This window comes from Balaenoptera ricei, chromosome 20 (genome assembly GCF_028023285.1).
Source record: "Balaenoptera ricei isolate mBalRic1 chromosome 20, mBalRic1.hap2, whole genome shotgun sequence".
Lineage (NCBI taxonomy): Eukaryota > Metazoa > Chordata > Mammalia > Artiodactyla > Balaenopteridae > Balaenoptera > Balaenoptera ricei.
In genome coordinates this window covers 60,499,533-60,520,232 of record NC_082658.1, presented here as the reverse complement: position 1 = coordinate 60,520,232, position 20,700 = coordinate 60,499,533, and the positions used below count along the sequence as shown (strand labels likewise).

The following is a 20,700-nucleotide window of genomic DNA, read 5'->3' as shown; positions in this document are numbered from 1 at the left end:
GCCTTTATTTTAGGAGTTCATTTTTCACCCAACCCAACCGAAACAAATGATCACAAAACTGAAAATCATCAGACGAGCCTTCCCCAGGCACAGCCCTAATTCCTCTGTCACTCTTCCTATTCTGTATCGCATGCTTTAGCCCTGGTTTTTTTCAACAGTATTTGTCTCGTAAAGAAATCTCTCCAAAGTCCAGTGTCCTGCAGGAGGAAAAGCACTCGCCCTCCAATCCTAGGACCAACATCACAGACCAGGGCGGCTCTATACGGCTCGCCCAAAAGGCTTTGCTACCCACCCTGCTGGGGCCAGGGAAAGAATCAGAATTTCTCACAAGGTGTTTTCAGGTATCTCGGACAGAGGAGCTGACCTGAGTCTATACCCGCTCTGCCCTCCTTCTTCCCTTTACACAAACCAGGTGTGTAGAAGGCAAAGCGAGCTGGTTCTAAATGTCCAGAGGGCAGAAGTCACGACTCAATCCATCTTGAGAAGCAGTGAGACACAAAAGCTGTGCCAGGCTGAACAATCCACTCCAACCAAGAAAAACAGGCTGATAAATTAGTCTTGGGAAGCCACCGAGCAGAGCCCCCAAGAATCAACTCAATAGGCTGCCTCCTGTTCTAGCCCATTAACTACTTGAGATTACCATCATGCGGGGAGTCGCCTGTCAGCTGGAAATTAAATTAGCCTGGCTATAAACCAGGAATGTCAAGTGGAAAATATCTGATGAGCGATCCTGGGGAAAAACTCCACCACCAAACCCCACCCCGCCAAGCAGCAGCCTTCCATCCTCCAAGCTGGGTCCTTCTGTGCAGTGTCTCTTCTGAACGATAAGAAGCACAACACAGCCAAAGGGGTGAGACTTTCCTGGTTCTGGCTTTCAGAGAAAAGCACAGTTCACTGGGGTCACTCCTAGTAAAACAGCCGAAGAGGTGGCCTCATGAGACAAAATGGTCAGAAATGTGGCATTCAGAAAGAGACGGAGTAAGAAATGTTCAGATTAGAAAGAAAGGAAGGGGGAGGGTGAAGAGAGAGAATGGGGGCAGGGGATAAACACACATGTGCACCCAGCATCCCTGGGGATGGTCTGTGCAGAGGCATACGCTCCAGTGAGGGTGCAGCAGGCCCTACCTGCACCTTCAGAACAGGTGTGTGCTTGCAAAGCTACCTTGTAATTACCAGGTTTGGCATTTGGCTGTGGCAGCCAAGCCCCGAGCAGCTTCTAAGATTGTTGGAACCCAGCATCCGAGGGGCTGTTGCTGGGCAGGTCCTCGAGCTGAGAAGTGGAATTTCTAATTACACGGCATTGGGCTCTACCCTAATGACGGGCTCCATCCAGGCAAGCAAAAAGCACCCAGCTTAGAGGATGTGGGTCCCCGAGCACATCCCAAGAGGATCCCAGCCTTTGCCTATTTTTCTGGGGGGTGGGGCATATTCTCTGATCACCAGCAAAAGCAATTCCTATTTCACACTATTCAGTGGCACTTTGTAAATCCCGCTTCCAAGTTGAGATGCTTGAGAGAGAGAGGAAAGATGCATAATGAAACGTACTAGTTACCCTTTGAAGTCATGATGTTAAAGGCCCACTCACCAAAGCCCTCAGTCCCCCTGACGCTGTCCCACTCGCCTTCCTTTCTCCCCTGCTGGTCCTGCCCTGCGTCCACGACACTTTTTCACATAAACCTCCTTGGCTTTTCACATGTGTTCCTTCTGCCAAGAAGACTCCCCCTTCCTCACTTGGTCTGTACACGAACTCCTATTCATCCGTCAAAACCTTGCTCTGCGTTACCTCTTCTCTGAAGCCTTTCCAGGAGAGATCCTTCCCCACTTCGACAGATTTAATCACTCCTTCCTCTGCAATATTTCTTTGCCTTGAGCATCCTTCTCTTTTTGCCTGTATCACGCACCACATGACTGTATTTAGCCATCTCAACCCCCGACTTCACTCACAAGCTCTATAGTCAATATCCATGGTGTAGGCCAGGCCCTGTCCCCGCCCTCATTTATGCAACCCCCAACTGGCACGCCTTTACACTAAGAACACAGAGAGCTTCCTCTCTGCCCCTAACCGGCCCTCTTTCTTCGATCTCTGATCACAGTGACTTCTCACAGGGACGTGATCCCATCCCCGGGGCCCCCAGATGCCCTTTCTCTTCCTTCCGGTCTCTACCCAACATCACCTCTTTAAAAAGGCCTAAAATAGCCCTTTTCTCCCATCATCCTCTCTCCCACAACTCTCCATCCCCTCTCTCTGTTTTATTTCTCTTCGTGGTTCTTATCACTGCAGGAGACCTTCTATTTTTATTAGTTTGTTTGTGTATCAGTCTCCTGCCCATCTCCCTAGTAGAATGTAAGTGTCAGGAGGGCAGGATCAGTGTTCATAAAATAGGCACTCAATAATAATCATGAAATGAATAAATCTCTGCATCCCCAGAGCCTGGCACAGAGTAGCTGCTCAATTAATTGACAAAATCAATATGTAACTACAAGAAGCAAAGCTGACATCAGTGGCCATTGTAGTCCAGGGACACCACGAGCTGAGTGAAATCAACTGGATTCGTCCCCAGTTCTCTGTCCTCGTTGCTGGTTTCCAATGGACACAATCCCCAGGGGTGTCCATAATGTCTGTTTCCCCCAGGTTGTCCTCTTGATAGACTCCACTGAGTAGAGAAAAGACAAAGGATTTTACTATGAAGACAAAACAGCATCAAATCTAAATTAGAATGTATCTGACAAGCAACCAGCAGCTGGAAAATTCTCTACGGAGGTCACGTGCAATAAAAGTAAGTGGGACTGACTAACCCAAGCACACCGCTGAACCTGAATGGTGCAGTCAGGTGGGGAGCATCTTTACCTGTAGCCCAGACCGCTGGGTCCACTAGTGCTGGGTCCACAGCTCCAGCTCCTGGGGCCCGTCCCCCAACACAGCTGGGGGCTGAGCAACCACAGAGGACGCACACCCATAGGTGCCATGCCCTTGCACTTCCCATCCCCCCCAACCAACATCTCCCAAAGACACCATCTGGGGTAAGATGAGGTGGCTTTGATCAGAGGCCTCAAAATGAATGCAAGCTTAAGTCTCGAAGAAGCTGGCACACGTTTCTCCCTGGCAAATGCTCCTTTAACAGAACACAAAAAAAGCCACGAGCCTGTTCCGTACTTCTGTTTCCAGCTGGGACTGGAAGAAAACAACCCTAAAAATGTGAGTGACAGAACATTCCACCAGAGGGGACAGATGGGGAGGGACAGGGCCAGTGCACAGGGCCCACCCCCGCTCACACTGGCAGCCCCCTAACCGGGAGCCCTTAGCCGGGCTCTCCTGAGCTCACCCCTCGGCCTCTCGGATCTGCTTCTTCTAAACAGAAGTAGCCCCTGGATCTAAGGGAAATGCAGTTCTAAGCCGGGATGGATCAGTAAATGCCACCACTTCTATAAGCTAACATGGGAGGCTCCCAAGCTTAACTGAGTTCCTCCACGGTGAGTGATGGGACTAGAATTAAACTGCTCTGGGGATGCTGGCGACCGGGAGCCCAGCGTGCTTCTCTCAACTTGCCCCGGATTCTGAGACAGCGGCCAGGGTCAGCCCCAGGGAGTGGGGGCCACGGGCATCTTTCTCCCCTGGCTTCCTCTGCTCGCTCAGAAGTCCCCCCCCAGAGGAATGACGGGGCTCTCCCCGACCCCCAGCAGAACTAGGGACCAGAGGAGGAGGCGGGCGGCCCTGCCTGCAGGCTGTGGCCATCTGCTTCTTACTGGAGCCCAGCTGGGACCTGGGAAGAAGGGCTCTCTTTCCCCCAAAGCCCTGTGGGACAGTCATTCAAGTCACCCAGAGAGGCAACAGGGAAGAGGGGTGTGTGGGTTCTGTCACGAGTGAGGAGGCGTGGCCTGTCCCTTCTCCTGAGCACCATGGGGACACATACTTGTCCTGGAATTCCAAGAGCCTCATAGAAACCATCCAGTGGGGCTGGGTGTTGATCACCCCAGAAAACCATCTATACGTTTTCTTGCTTTCTCTGCCTTGGAAAGACCGAATCATTTCCTTTTCCTCAAAAATACATTCATATGATTCAAATGCATAATTCATGTCACGTCTGAATTTCTTCAGTATGGGAGGCTCTGCTGCCCCAAAAATCTTCCAGTGAGCTGAAGACCCATCCTCAACATAACATTCCACCTCCGAGCTGGCCTCCTGGGCCCTCTCCCCATGCCCCCGCATGTCCCCATCACTTGGCCAGAGCTTGCTCTGGGCCTTTCCCACAGAGCTGCTCTGCCCTGAATCCTTTTATCAGCTTTCTGGGACAATCAGCCAGCCAACTCCTATCCATACATCAAAGCCCAGCTCAACAGTGACCTCTCCTTTGGGCCCCCTTCTCTCTGCTCCCATGGCATTTCTCACTTTGTTCTATATTATCTCTCACTATGGCCCCTTGAGCAAGATCGTGAGCTCCTTGAGGCGTCTGATAACGGGTTAATATCTGATTCTCCCAAGTGCTTTCATACTGCTTGGCCCATCCCAGTTGTTCCAGACTGTCTGGTGGATGAAATTAAATCACGGAGGAAGGAACGGTGGACTCCACGGTATCCCATTAGCACCGTCATCTAGACGCTCTGGTCACGACTTGGCGAGAAGACCGCGTCGTTACTGCCTGACGTTCACAGGCCCCGTAGGAAGAGAAGGTGGGTATTAAGTGTCCTGGTAAAAGATACGTAACTTTATAGGAGAGGAAGTGTGATAAGAATGAAAAACTAGTCGAGAGTACACCATCCAGGACCCCACTCTGGTGTGAAACTGTTCACCTCCAGACCGTGGGAAACACCTTAGCCAGACACACCCCCAGACCCAGAAGCGAGGTGAGGGGGCCACACAAACAGGAGTTCGGATTTCGCCAAATACGAGGAAGGGTCCTTGCTAAGTGTGTCACGAGATAACAAGATCGTTCGAGCAAGCAGAGTGCGTGGAGGGGAAATCCAGATTCTCCTGTAACTTAAGTTTTGTACAAACAGGTAAACTAATCCCCCACTTCTCTCTGTAAAAGGTTCCACTCATCTCCTTTCCCAGCGACACCTAATCTGAAAGTTTCCTTCGTTTCCGGTGCTGTAAAACTAAAGAACACTTTCAAGTGTCCCCCCTTGGCCCCGACACAAAGAGGGGGAAATGCATGTTTTAAAAAAAAAAAAAAAGCGATTGGCTTTGTTTGCAGCTTCAAGGCTGCCAATGTTTCTTCGCGGCCCTGCTGTAATTTCTCAGAATTCCGTGCAGGGCGAGCAGTCAGCCTGGTGTGATGATAACACGTGTACAGACCACGGGGGCGACCCTGGACCAGGCAGGGTGCAAAACAGCTTGGCCCCTTTATCCAGCATCATCAGACATCCTGCTCCATACAAACAGCACAGAGACGAGTGCTTACCTTTGAAAAGAGACATAATAATCTTCTTGGAAAGTTGAACCGGCAATTAGCCTGCTGAGGGAGCAACGGTGGAAGCCCAGCTAAAGAAGCTCGTAGCAAGACCCAGCTTGAAATTCTCACCCATCATCCCAGGAGCAAAGGGGGTGCAGACACAATACATTTGAGGTGATGTCCCAGTGGCACAAGTATGGGATCTAACTCCCAATAAGAAGGGGCGGCTGGGACTTCCCTGGCGGTCCAGTGGTTAAGACTCTGCGCTTCCACTGCAGGGGGTGAGGATTCAATCCCTGGTCCGGGAACTAAGATCCCACATGCCGAGCGGCCAAAAAAAAAAAAAAAAAAAGAAGGGGCGGCCTGTTCCAAGGGGTAAAGGTGGAGAGACAGAGCCCAGGGTCAGGGGTCAAACTCTTGAACTGCAAGTGACCTTGGAGACCTGTTCTGATAACGTGCCCCACACCGGCATTCGACAAACACCCCTCCTCGGGTTATCAGTCGGCATTGAAAGAAAAGAGGATTCTGTACTCGGGGGAAACGCTAGGTTCAACACAATTAAACAGATTTGGGGGTTTTTCTTTGGTTACAGTACTTATCAGGGCCTTTAATGTGCTAACATGGAACCATTTTTTCTACATCACCTATTAATCTTTCAGAACTTTCTTCCACTGAAGAAACTTGAGACAGTGCTTCTCAAAGTGTGATCTGTGGACCACCTGCCAAGGGTCCTCGAGGAGATAAAGATAAGGCCTGAGAGTAGGCGTTTAAAGCTATTATAAGTCCTTTGACGTGGCTACAAAATCCAAGGCCCTGATCAATGAACTCACTGGGCTGGGGATAGATCAGTGTGGGTGTTGACACCAAAGAGATAAAATGACTTGCTCTAGGTCACAGAGTGTCCGTAGCAAGGAGCTGACCCTAAGGGTTGCCGACAAGAGGAGGCCACAAGGAAGTAGAGTCTGTTAAAGAACTAAAAAAAAATTGTAAATAGGAGAAGCACCCATTAAAAATCATTGATGATGGTGATTCTGATTCGAAATGGCACCCAGCCAACAGAGCTCCGTGCATTCTCTCCCAGGACCCCTACAGAGGTGTAAAATGAAAACTAAGTCAAGTCGAAAAGAGGCTAATGCCAACATCGGACAAGAAGGTCCATGAGGAAATTCAATCCTGAACCAGCACATACCTGAAGGAAGGGGGGACAGGTTGTAGCTCCCCACTATCTGGCATTGAGCTGGACCAGGCAGGTGACAAATGAGCGAAGCAGGCCAAGTGTGAGACAATAAGGAACAGTGGAAACTGTGTCCAAGGAAGAGAAGATGCCCCCGGTCAGACACAGCTGTTCTCCAGCCCCAGCCAGCTGCTGCCATGAGAAAGGCAGGCCTAGAACTGTCAGATCCCTTATCAAAAAAAGAAAATCGGGGTGGCGGGTGGGTGGCAGGGAGGAGGGATAGTTAGGGAGTTTGGGATTGACATGTACACCCTGCTATATTAAAAATCCAAGGACCTACTATAGAGCACAGGGAACTCCGCTCAATACTCTGTAATAACTTAAATGGGAAAAGAATTTTAAAAAGAATAGATACATGTATATAACTGAATCACTTTGCTGTATGCCTGAAACTAACACAACATTGTTAATCAACTATACTCTAATATAAAATACAAATTAAAAAAAAAAAACAGGGCTTCCCTGGTGGCGCAGTGGTTGAGAATCTGCCTGCTAATGCAGGGGACACGGGTTCGAGCCCTGGTCTGGGAAGATCCCACATGCCGAGGAGCAACTAGGCCCGTGAGCCACAACTACTGAGCCTGCGCATCTGGAGCCTGTGCTCCACAACAAGAGAGGCCGCGATAGTGAAGAGGCCCGCACACCGCGATGAAGAGTGGTCCCCGCTTGCCGCAACTAGAGGAAGCCCTCACACAGAAACGAAGACCCAACACAGCCAAAAATAAATATAAAAATAAATAAATAAAAGAGTCTTCCCTAAATTAAAAAAAAAAAAAGCAGCTTCATTATTAAAAAAAAAAAAACAAAAAACAAAACAGAAAATCTGCACTTGTATGTGAAATCTCCAAATCTGTCAATATTGGCAATGAATTTGCATGTTTTTAACACCCTACAAATATTCAGTCAAGGATTTCATTTTTATTAAGTCCAACAACAGGCAAACCAATCTGTGGTGGTAAAAGGTAGGAGAGTGGTTATCCTTGGGACAGGGACGGTATTTGGAAGGGATCTTAGGCACGGCTCTGGGGACTCTGGAACGCCTGTAACATGGGGATGCGGGCTGTGAAACTTCATCAGGGCGCACACTTCTGATTGGTACACTTTTTTATAGGCATGTGAATAAAATTTTACTAAAATATATATATATATAGGCCAGATATATAGGTAAAATAATATGATGTCTGTATTTTCTTCAAATAATATAGAAAAGAGAGAATACAGCACTTCCTGGAAATGATGGAGGGAAGTCTTGGGCAAAGTAGAAATTAAGGCCACACCGAGAGGTGATTGAACCAGTGGAATTCCTACAGATGCTGTGATGTCTCTGGAGTTTCTCCCTGTGTGTGGAGAGACATGTTAACCGATGCCTGAAGTTAGAGGACATCATCATAAGGACCAGCGCACACGGGGCTCCTGGCATGGGTCGGGGCTGGTGACCAGCAGGGCTGGCAAGCTGTAAGGTCCGAGTTCTGGGCGAGGGTAGGAACTCAGCGGGCCAGGGCTGCTCTGGGATAAGACCTTCTCCTGCCAGCTGCTGGGGACACTACCAAAGTGGTTGTCTGCACAGCGGGGGGAGAGGGTGTTTAGGGTGTCAGATGACACAGCAGATGAAGAGACCATATGAAGTGAGTGGAGAGGGTTTCAGTATCATCTTGAGAACTAAGAATCTGAGTGTCCTGCTCATGGCAGGGCGGCTTCCAGAGACAGATGAGAGGAGAGATGGGCTGGCAGACGAGGAGATGGAGGGAGCTGAGGTCAGAAAAGGGGCATCAAATATACAGATCCCATCACGGGAGGAAAGCCTCCAGGGATGATGCCAGAGCCCCGGGTCGGTGCAGGGGTGACGGGCATGAAAACTACCAGCCTCTATGCAGACATCCTTGCAACACAGACAGGGCAGAGAGTGAGTGTAAGTTGGGACAGAAAAAGAGAGAAAAAAATATAATCTTGGGGATATTTTATATGGAAAAGTCTGTGTTTGGGGGAGGAAAGAAACAACAAAAGACATGTCTTAAACTGGTCCAGAAGGAACATCATGTCACATTTCAGCCACGGAGAGAAGCTCCATGTTGTAGAGTTTGAAGGGCCCTCAGGGAGGCACTGGGTTCAGGAGGCTAAGCCACCTACAGATACAGCTGTATGACCCTGGCCATCTCTGTGAGCTCCCCTTTCCTCCTCTGCAGAATGCGGAAAATCACACAGGAAGTATCACTGCTAAGACGAAATGCACGCTGGCCACTGGCCTGCACACCACAGGCCTCACTTGCTAAGGCGGAGCTATCTTTTTTCCTATTACATCACCTAGTAACTGACATTCCCTCTCCTTCCTTCTTCTCCTTAGCTGTCTCTCTGGAAGGTTCCCGGAAAATAAAATACAAAATCACATTTCTTAATTTTGACTATTGAATATTTTATCACACGCACTCTCATCTCCTTAAAATGGTTTCTAGATGTATTAGTGGTTCAGCAGGACTAATGGTTATTTTTAGCCAGTGCCGAACTTGCTTTGAGACCTCTTCGAGCCTGTAGAGTTTAGTTCACCGACTAACGGGGCACCTCAAGGACAAGTTCACATCTCTTGAACCTCCTTGGGACCTCAAGTGCTGCCCGGGAGAGCCCTTGCTAAAAGTAAGTGCTCAAACAGGGCATTTTTAGGGCAATGATACTTTCCGTATGACACTATAATGATGGATACGTGTCATTATTTATTTGTCAAAAGCCATAAGATGTGTAACATCAGGCGTGAACCCTGATGTAAACTATGGATTTTGGACGACAGTGGTGAGCAGTGTAGGTTCATCAATGGTAACAAATGTGCGGCTCTGGGGCTTTAGGTTGAGAGCAGGGAAGCTGTGTCTGTGAGAAGCAGGACATATATGGGAACTCTGTCTTTTCAATTTTGCTGTGAATCTAAAAGTGCTCTAAAAAAATTAACTTTATATATATATTTTTTAAATAAATTTATTATTTATTTATTTATTTATTTTGGCTGTGTTGGGTCTTCGTTTCTATGCGAGGGCTTCCTCTAGTTGCGGCAAGCGGGGGCCACTCTTCATCGCGGTGCGCGGGCCTCTCACTATCGCGGCCTCTCTTGTTGTGGAGCACAGGCTCCAGACACGCAGGCTCAGTAGCTGTGGCTCACGGGCCTAGTTGCTCCGCGGCACGTGGGATCTTCCCAGACCAGGGCTCAAACCCGTGTTCCCTGCATTGGCAGGTGGATTCTTAACCACTGAGCCACCAGGGAAGCCCAACTTTATATATTTTTAAAAGCTAAGTGCTCAACAAATACTTGCTGGAATAGGTTAAAAAAAAAAAAAAAAAGGTCAACGCGATTTATAAGAATGACTTTGACTACAGAAAAAGACTTCGGTCACCTTTCCCTTCCTCCATTAAGTATTTCAAATCAATGACAAAGTGATGAGACCTCCCTACCTTGCTCTCCCACCCCTACCACACACATTTGGGCATCTATCTGTAAAAGCCCTTCGGTGGGACACGATGTTTATTTCTTTGTGTATCTGTGTTAACTGGCAGCACCAACATATACTAAGTGTCTGGAGGCTGGAAGTCAGATGGAGGGCACCAGGGACCCAAGGACCAGCACACGTGAGAGGAACGGTTGGGCTGAGCCAGGACGGGTTTCCAGCCAGAGGGGTGAGGATGGGGAGGGAGACACCTTTCCGCTGGGGGGTGGGGCAGGCACCAGGAGTGATCTGGAGGTTACTGTTCTCTAATTGTTGGCTGGGTGTGTCGTCTCCCCCAGGGAGACTACTTTAATGAACATGGGGACCAAATCCTGCATTTCTTCAACATCTCCTGCAGCAACAAGCAATATCTTAAGTGAGCTTCCTGCCCTTTTAAGACAGGTCATCTCCTGCACCTCCGAAAAAACTTCCGTTGGACAAGGCTGCCTCATCCAAATCCACAGCAGAACTCTCAACGCCACCCTGTAAAGCCCACCCCGAGAAGAGGCATTTTCGGGCTGGGATTCTGCCTGGACAGCACTAGGGGAGGGTCAGCTGGTCAGTGCCCCCTCCCCCAAGCTGGGGGAGCAGAAAGGCGGCTTCCAGGTTGCCCCGGGAGCCATGCGTTACCACTCTGGGTAGGGGCAGAGGGAAGGAGGGCGGGCGCCCCGGGAGTGCGTGTCTTCGAGGACCCTAGGGGAGCAGCGGGGACGGGCTGCGGAGGGACGGGCCCCCGGTCTCAGTCGAGCGGAGATTCAGGAATCGGAAGGGGGCTGAGAATTATTTGCTTTTCCTTTCCCTCCTCTCCGATCCGTCGGACTCTTTCCCACTTTTTCTCTTCATCCCATCACTTAACGGGTCACATTATGGGAACTAACCTATTTTGGGTTATCTATTGAATTTGCTGAATCGCATTTTAAGTACCCTTTATAGAAGTGGGTGAATTGAGGATTACATATTTCTTTCCCCAAAAGAGAAGAAGGTGAGGAGGGGGGCTAAGGGGCGGAGGGGGAGAAAGAAAAGAAACGTGCTGGTTGAAAACTGACCCCACCCTCTTCCGCGCCCAAAATAAGGCCCTAAAAAGACAAAGCTTCCACGTCCGGCTCTGAAGAATTCATTCATTCAGACCCACATCCGACGCCACGGTTGCAGGGACGGGAGAGTCTGACTCCGTCCTCACTGCTCCACCCAACAGAGGCAAACGTTCAGAGACACAGAGATCAGCAGATCAGCCGGCCTTGGAGAGCGGCTCAGCATCCGCTCGCCTCCCGGAAAGGATGCGCAGCAGCTGGGAAGCCCGGCCTGGCCCGGGCGGGGCGCGCCCCTCTGCCCGCCCCTCTGGGCGGGGCCATCGTGCAGACGGGCTGCCATTGGTCTCCTGACAGCTGCTCGGGCCAATCAGCGCGGGGCCGGGCCCGCCGGCATCACCCTCTGCGAGCGCGGGATGCTCGGCCCAGCTGCGCCCAACAGGTGAGGCGGGAGCGCGGGGCTCGGCTGGTCACGTGGTCGCGGCTGGCGACCCGCGGAGCGGAGGGGCAGCCAGGCCGCTGGCCCCGCCCCCGACACGAGGCGGCACCGCCATCTGCCTCCTCGGACCAGATGCGGGGGTCCCACGCGACCCAGGGGCCGTGCTGACTGGTCCCCGAGGCATGCCCGCCGCGGAGCATGTCCCGCGCCCTCGGGTGCGCGTCGCCCACCCTTCCAGAGCCGGGGGTCCGCGCGGACGCCCCTCTGGCTGCCAGAGAGCAGACACGTGGCCCGTCGCGCCTGCTGGGCCATGTTGGACACTTCTGTCACCAGTGCCTCCCTCCTGCCCCCATTCATTAAGTCGAGTGTGCGTGAAAAATCTGCTTCTTCTACTTCTCTTAAGCCACTGTGTATGTGCGGGGTTTTTTTTCACTCTCCATTTGTTGCCCCAAGCTTCGTATTGCCCAGAACCATCTTTCAGCATTTTGTGGGTTTCTAAGTAAGTGTAACCCTTGTAAGTATTGTGCGGCAAAGATCTGGGGAAAAAACAGGGATTCTGCATCATGTGCCCCCAAGGTGCTTGCTGAACGCACATGGAATCATTCACAATCTAGTCAGAGGGGTTTAAAAGTGACCCCTTGTCACAAAACAGTCTAGCTTGGGCTGAAACGCAATTTACAAAACCAGAGTCTTATTTTAACACATTTGCTATAGGTAGTTAGGGACAAAAATATTTTATGCCAAGAGTTTATCTGTTCTGTAACAAATGTATCAACTTAAAGTCACAGTGAATACGTATGTGTATACACACATACATACTTTTAAAATGCAGGTAGAAAATATAAATGCCTTGCTGGCAGTACTCTTTATACCAGCTCCCTCTCCCCAGATCTGGACTCCTAATTTTTAAAAGCAGCTCTCTTTGAAAGGCAACAAACTGCATTCCAACTTTGCTATTTTAAAATGCTTCATCCAGGACAAAATGAAGCACATTTTCTTAATGCCCCAGTAACTTAGGCTATTTTTAATATTTTTCAAGTCACAGAAATGTGTATTTAAAGGAATAATTTCAGATATAATATAAAGGAAACCAATGTCACTCTTATCTATGTACAGAGAAAATTAATGGGGGATATTATTAGCACTAGCAGTATTTTCACACAGTCTCTTGGCTGGAATGAAAATTATTTATTATCACATTAGTAGGCTAGTAATTGCTCCTCACATCCTAAACTTTTCCCCAAATCTAAAATCAGAAAGAGAAAGGAACATATGCTAATACCAGTTTTATTTGATGTTAGTTTTATTTTGGTATAGTTTGAGAGGAATAGGAGAGCTCTAACAAGGTAATCTTTTAAATATATATTTTTTTAATGTTTCATGCTCTACTCCCGAATAGTTTTCAAAGATATCAGTATTTTATTTCTTTTCGGTCATGGTAAATGTTTTCATTTGAGGTAGGTAGCATATTGTACTCATTACCCTTGAAAATACGGCACATACTTGGGGAATTCATTTTGCTGGGATTCCTGACTATCTCGACAGCCTAGCACTGAAATTTCCCTTACTGTCTGAAATCACTGACTGTTAAAAGAGAGAGGTAGCACCCTATCTGGAAACTAAGTCTATTCACAGCAAAGGAAGTGCTCATTATGCTGTGCCTTTTAGAGTGGACTTTTTGTGTTTCTGTCAATCAACTTAATTTCCATGTTCATAGAATTGAGAGCATAAAGTATTGAAAAACTACTGACATAGAAAGCGGTGAGCAGGAAGCCTTGGTCACGTATTTCAGTCCTGAAGCTTTAAATAAATGCCACTTCCCTGATTCATAACACTAACCGACTGATGAATCTTTTTTTTTTTTTTTTTTAATTCCTGGTGTGCTTTTAATTCTAAATAATTTTAGTGATTCAAAGGCTTATCTTATATAATCAGAAAACCTTATGTTCTACAATGTTTTCAACAAAAAGGTACATCAGCATAGATATTTGAAATGAGGTTTTTTGTGACATATTGATTTTTCAAATTATCTAAAAGCTTTTCTTCAGACAAAAAATAAACACACCAAACCAGAAAAAAACAGAAGCTGTGACAGCTCACTTTAAAATGGCAAGTAATACAACTTTAGCTGGGAAAAAATCCTTTATAAATATTAGTCTATATTAAATTGTAAATTTTCAATAATCAGGCTCCATTAAAAAAGCAAAATCTAGTTTAGTAGCTTAGTCAAATTGCAGTATTCTATTTTGATATATATTTTTTAAGACATGGGCTGCAACCTGATTTTTAGAGACCTGTTCAATAATAGCATATCATCTGGAAGATAAGTGTAATTTAATTCATGCACTTCAGCATTTTATTCACCTAAAACAAATAGGTTGCTATTTAATATTGACTATTTTATTAACTCAGAGCATCTGGGAAAACACTTATGATTAGGTTAATTTATGTTATATTTTCCCCTCAACTTGTAAAAGATTAATCAACCATTTTATGGTCTAATTTAGGTGCCTAATTGAAAACAGAGTCCAACACATGCTACACTGTCTTGCTAATAAATCTTGACAGCTTTGTAACATGATGGTTTGTATTTCAAATTGTTGCATATAAATGTAGATTTTTGATCTTCACCCAGCAGCCTGAAGTGAGCTGCATACTTGATTTAAACTCCTGGCTGAAAAAATGCAATTACTTCAAAAAGGATTATCCCCAATCAGATCTTATCTTAAATTTCCCTTAGGGAAGACTGAAACAGTCTTTGCCACCAAGTTTTTAGAAATAGAGTAGGAAAAGAGGGGAGAAATTAGTTTTCTCAGCATTTGTTAAATTTAAAATGTAGGGAAAGTTCTGTTTTGAGACAGAGATTTCAGAAGTTACTGGGTTTTAGATTCTAATTCTAAAGAGCTCTATCCAAGTGTTAGTTGTAATTTTTGTAATTGTCTTCTGGTTAATAAATACAAGTTTTCAGTCTTGATTTGAAGCACTGTACTTTTTTAAATGAATAAATTCATTCCAAGAGCTTTTGGAACATCTCATTTAACCCTGTATTCTCCCATGTCTCCCAGCCTTAAAAAGGACAAATAGAAGAGAATAAATTTACTCTCCATGGGGACCCTTGCCATGTTTTCTCAACCTTTATACTTGAGGATATTTTTGTCATTTTAATGACTCCATTGATTCTCACTGTCCTGTGCAGGCAGAGAAAGGAAACTGCCATGGTGATGTAATTATCCTCACTCTGGTTATAAACTAACTTTGGATGCCCTCACTATCCTGTTCTGGAGCTGGTCTTCTTTTAAAGTAAATGACAAAGTGAGCAACCTTCACTGAGGTCACTGGAGGTGTAATAGAAAACTCAAAAAAAACACCAAAAAACAAAAACACAAAAAAACCCCTAACAACTCAGTTTCGAATTCATCATATATGACCAACATCATGTTCCGTCATTTAAGCAAGGGAGAATGGCCCAGAGTGACCTCTGGAGCAGGACTGCCTGGGTTGGTGTATCAGCTTTGCCACTTTCTAGCTGTGAGATCCTGGGCCAGTTGCTTAACCTCTCTGGGCCTGTGCTTCTTCATCTGTAAAAGTACCTACTTCACAGGATGGTAATGAGGATTAAATCTGCTAATCCTGTAAAACTTGAAACAGTGCCTGGCACATAGGGAAAACATTCAGTAAGTGTTAGCTACCAAGATTATTAAACCACACTCACACACACACAGCACTTTTTTTTTCATGTGGCCACAGCACTAAAGTGTCAGCTTAGTTTGTACAACCAAAAATGGAAAGGACAGTCAAGGTGGGGAAGGAGTTTCTGCCGCTGTAAAGTCTAAGGAATATTTCTGTATAAAAAAATAGTAATTACACAATATTTGGCTAACTTAAATCTCAAACTGAGCTCATTAAATTTGTGAAAATCTACCAAACTTAAGCCAAATCAAAAAGAAAAACTTATTAAAGAATGTATATACTTAATTTTAGACCATTCCGAGTTTAAATCAATGTTGAAAGCCTAAATGTACCGGGTGGGTGTTTCTCCATCTTGGTATGTGTGAGGTTCTCCTGAACCACTGGCGTCTGTTTCTCAGACACCATCACCCCCTGCAACAGAAGGTAAGGGCCCGTTTAAACGGAAGTGCTCATAAGCCACTCCGTGGGGTCCTCATAAGTACCTGCTCAGTTTGGGAGGCCTGATTCAAGAGTGAGCTGGGTGATGAACTGGAAAAGTAAACCCCGAAGAGTTTTCATCCCAGGCTAAAACAAACTCGGGTTCCAGGGCAGATGGACCGTCTGATTTTTGCAGCGGGGGAAGGCAGCGGCAAACCGCCCACCCTCTGGCCAGTGGCGGGTCAGCTCCGCGTGGCCACCATGATGGGCTCCATCCCACCGCGATCCCTCCCGTTGGGGCTGATGGGGTCTAGTTCTGCCACGTGGAAGGAACTACAATCAACTTGGGAGACTTCAAGCAAATCTGCCCAGGCCCTGGGTTACTGGTTAGGCCCGGAGCCGGGCTGTGTATCAGTCGATGAAACTTACTAACCACTCGTTCAGACATAGGCAAGATCTCATTCTCCAACCGACGACGACGCTGACCCTCGGATTCAACCATCCGTGCCCGAAGTTGTTTAACGCCTTCAAGATGTCTCTCCTGTCTCCTATTTTCTAGTTTTGAGGATTTGCTTTAACTACTTGTTTCTGAACTGCAACTCTGGCTAATTACTATTTATACTCTTCTCCAATCTGCTGCCTGATTGCACAGATGAAGCCGAGCAGTGCACCTCTGGCGAGCAGCTGGGCTGGGCCCAGCGGACAGAACTCTGGGGAGAGCGGGGAGGAGGGCGAAGGGTGTTCCCTGGACACCAGATTTTAGGAAAAGCCTTCTGGGTCAGGCTTCTTCTCCGGTGTGTCTGTTTTTCAAGTTAAAACGGCCGCCTTCAAAATAATTAAGTCCACACATTTGCCCAGACATCCAGGATATTCTGAATTAATTTAAAAGTTATAATTAAGCAGATGGCATTGAAAAGATTCTTTTATTCCTTTTTCCTTAAAAAAAAAAACAAAAACAAAAACCCACTAACCCTGCGGCCACTCCCGGCGCGGCTGGAGCAGCCTGGGATCGCAGCTTCGGGGGCGAGCCGCTGCGTTTGCAGTTCGCTCCTCCAGCCGCGCGCTCCACGGGGTCACCGCCGCGGGCCCTGGGCCTCCGGGCCCAGACAGTCCGGATCATCAGGGTAGGGAGGTGGCTCCGGAGGAGGATGCACTTCCCGCTCCCCGCAGCCCGGCCAAGCCCCAGCGCCCCCCAAGCCCAGCCGCCCCGCGGGCCGCGATGCGAGCGGCCCCGGGCGCCGGTCCCGCCCGCCCGAAGCTCCCGGGCTGCGCGCCCCGCTGCAGGCGCGCGGCCAGCCTTTCCAGGGCGACTTCGTTCTTTATTCTGCGTTGTTGAGTCAATCAAAAGGAACGTGGCAGGTGGAGGGCGGCCACCTACGAGACTGCGCGAATCTGCCTGTGGTGACTTCCACTGCCCAACCCAGGTGCTTCTAGAACCGCCCGACATTAAGGATTCAGTTCTTTTCCTGCCAGTTCCTCCCAGCCCGGCCCCCACTACGTCTGATCTCAGAAAATCCCCGGCTGCCTCAGGCCTCCGGTGGGTTCTACCTGGACGGGCGCTAGTTACAGCCTGACGTCCCGGCCCCCGGCATCGCCCTCCAAGGAGGAGGAGCGGTGGTGGCAGAAATAATGACAACAATACGATCGATGACAATAGCTGGCAATTAGAGAGGCCCCCATCTGCCAGCCAGGCACCTGACCCGCGCGTCGGAGAACCGGGCCGCCCATTGCACAGGTGAGAGCAGTGAGGCCCGCGCGACAAGCCAGCTGCCAGGGCCGGGACGTGGACCCAGGCTCGGGCTCCAGAGCCCCCATTCGCAACAACCGGTGTCGAGGGCCCGGGGACAGTGGGAAGGGTGACTGTCACGGCTGGCTAAACCTCGAGACTTGGGCAACTCCTGACAATAATAAAAACATTAGGACAAAAGGGAGGGGGAGGGCGAGGCTGGGAAGAGAGCGGTTTTAATCCGCTCGGTCAGCCCCCTTTTATCCTCCAAGCTCTCCCGGTCCCCGAAGAGGGGCTGCGGGCAGGGAATGGGGTTTGGTTCGACTCTCCCCTTTTGTTTTCCGAAGTCTCCACCCTCTTGGAGGCTAGCTGGGCCTGGAGGGGTGCCGGGGGCTCGAGGAAGTCATGTTTGCTGGGCTCGGAGATGGTGACCGCGGAGAAGGGGTGGGGACCGGTGGCCGGGCCCCTGGTTGGCGACGAGATTTCCCAAGGCCCGAGTCTGGACCGCGGGCCCACCCGCGCCTCACCGGAAACTCGAGCGACCCAACGGCTCACCCCAAAGACTGCGGGAAGCCTTGAGCAGGGGTCGTGATTATGACCCCGAGGGGCCCCTATCCCTTTGGAACCGAACCCACAACCCGATCGGAGAACCGACTTTACAGAAGCCCCGACCTCTGGGCAACCCGCATTTCTCAATCAACGGGCCACGAATATTTTTTGCACCCCAAAGTGTCAAGGGCCCGCGGAGACACGCCTCCCTGCCCTGGCTCTCTCAGCACCACGGCCCGGGAGGCGGAAACGGGAGGGCCGAGTCCCGGGCGCCGCTAAGCCTTCAAAGCCGCGCGCCTCCCGCCGGCTGCAGTGCGCGCCTTTGCCCGACAGGGACCAGCACCGCTCCACGCGCCGCGCGCCCGCCGGCTCACCCTCCGGAGCCCAGGCTGCCCGGCCGCGAGCCGGTCTGACCCCCTTCGGAAAGTGAACAGACTCCCCGCGGCCCCCGCAGGCCGGCGTTGCTCTCACCCCATCCCCATCTGGGCAGCAGAAGCTGCTCTAGAAGTTGGTCTGGGGCAGAGACGGCGACCGGCGGGGCGCAGACCGTCCCGGATCCGAGAGGAAAAATAAAATGCGAGCGACGCTGGCTGGATTCGTCTGGGCCGCGGCCACAGTTAGAAGGTCGCGCGCTCCCCTGAGCACCGTCGCAGTCACTGCCCTCCTTCTTTTAGGAGAGATCGCCCGATTAATCTTAGGGCACCGTGGGCCGCTGAGCCCCCAGAGCTCCTCGAGAAGTTTCTCCGGACTGTGGTGAGAGCGGAGCCCAGCGCACCCCGTACGTACCGCGCTGCGGGCCAGCACCGCGCGGTCGTTGCTCGGCCCCTCCCGGACCCCGGTGGTCCGAAGCTGTACCCTTGTCACTTCCACCAACACATGCCACGTCTCCCTCCTCTCCCCGTCGGGATCGCGGCTGGCGCCCCAGGCCCCAGCCCTGGCCCTGCCGGGGAAACTCACCGGTACCAGGCGAGGCCCTTGTCGTAGCTGCGGTCGAAGAAGTGGGGCTCGGCGCCCACGGCGCGCACGTCGGGGTGCACGCGCAGGAACTCGAGCAGCGCCCGCGTGCCGCCCTTCTTCACGCCGATGATGATGGCCTGCGGCAGCTGCTTGCTGCCGGACCCGCTGAAGAAGCTAGAGATGGGGCTGGGGGAGTCCGGCGCCTCGGGACTCTGCTCTTCCTGGCTCGTGGCGCCCTCGGCCGTCTCCCCGCCAGGAGCCAACTGGGTGGCTGGCGCCGCCGGGAACGGCAGCCTCGAGGGAGGTCCGTCGCGACCTGAGGCCAGGGCCGGCGGGGCGTGGGCGGCGCGGGACCCCGAGCCCAGCAGCAGCAGCCCGGGCGCGGCGGCGCACGAGCCGGCGCACGAGTACAGGAACATGTAGAGCCAGATGCAGAGCATGGCGAAGAGCAGCGCGAGCTTCCTTCTCACCGGTGGCGGGGGCGGCGGCGGCTGCGGCAGAAGCCGGCCGGGGACATCGAGGCAGGATCGGCTGCCGCTCAGGCGCTGCCCCATGCGCTGCCCGCGGGCGCGGCGAGGGGCATGGCTCAGCACATGGCGCGGGTCCCGCCGGAACCGTGAGCGCGGAGAGAGTTCCCTGGACGCCGAGTGGTTCGGCTTATTGCCCCCGCGCGCCCGCGGCCGCCGCTGCTGCTGCTGCTCTTCCCCAGGTGGCGGCGGCAGCTGTAGCGGCGGCGGCTTTTGACATGCTGCCCGGAGGAGCCGCAACTGGAGCGAAAGTCGGGTGGCGGCAACTGCTGGTCGGGGGCTGCGACGCCGCGCTCGGGGCCAGCAGAGCGCCGCACTCCCGCGCCCGGGCCCCTCCAAACGGTGCGCGCTGCACGGCCGCTCGCCGGGGCTGCCTCTCCGCGGTCCTGCGAACCGAGCCTTGACTGCAGCCCCGGCACTTGCCCGCGGAGGCTGCAAAGTAGAACAGCGCAGGAAGAGAGCCGGGGACCCAGGCAGAGTGGGCGGGCCCGGCCACCGGGAGTGACGGGCCGCTCCACCTACCAGAAACACGGAGCACCATGCAAATCCAGCCGCTCCGCTGAGGGTTCGACAGCCAACCGGCTCACGGAACGTGGGGGTGTGGAAAGGGTTTGGGGCGGTGGAAAGCACTCGGGGGTTGCTATTGGCTGAGAGACAAGAGGCGGGCTCCGAGGGGCGGAGCCAGGGGCTGGTGACAGGAGCCGCTGGAAGGAAGGACGCTGGAGAGACCTAGCGCTGCGCCCCGGCTTCCGCGCGCACTTCCGCACTTGCTCCCCAGGAGCCAGCCTTGGCTGCAGTTGTCCATGTGCGGGGACGCAAGTCCCCATCCAGATGTTTCGCGGGCGGAATCGTGGTGTGTGCGTGTGTTAGAAATAGGGAGGGGAGTGGAGGAGCGAGAGTCAGGCCGGAGATGCCCGCCCACCCCACGCCGGGATTCGGAGGGGGGACCCTTCCGGGACTGGCACCGGTTTAGAAAGTTTAAGTGGAAATCGCTGTCAAACTTTTTTTTTTTTATTTTTTTAAGTCTTTGCTTCTTATTCTTTGCCAGGAGTTGATCTCTCTCCAGCTGCCGGTTAACTGGGGTCGGTGTAAACCATCCTCAGGAAAAATTCTTCCCTCGCTTCCCAAAGTGCCGAGGAAAGAAAAGTCGGGAGAAAAAAGGGAGAAATTAACAGAGAGTTAAAGGCTGGGGGAAATTTTCCTGGTCGAAAAGTGAGTGTGAAAGTCACGTGTAGAAAGTTTTGTCCGGATATGAGGCTGTTGAGGACGTTAGGTGAAG

General features: G+C 50.9%; 1 protein-coding gene across 1 annotated transcript in view; it reads right to left on the bottom strand.

The window, feature by feature from the left end:
* LOC132355009 (heparan sulfate glucosamine 3-O-sulfotransferase 3B1) overlaps positions 1-19,843 on the bottom strand; it is a 40,034-nt gene extending 20,191 nt beyond the window's left edge. Inside the window, exon 1 of the mRNA XM_059907173.1 lies at positions 18,895-19,843. Coding sequence (XP_059763156.1) covers positions 18,895-19,448 — 554 coding nt within the window. The 5' untranslated portion in view covers positions 19,449-19,843. The remainder of the gene's footprint in view (positions 1-18,894) is intronic.
* Between the last annotated feature and the right edge of the window lie 857 nt (positions 19,844-20,700).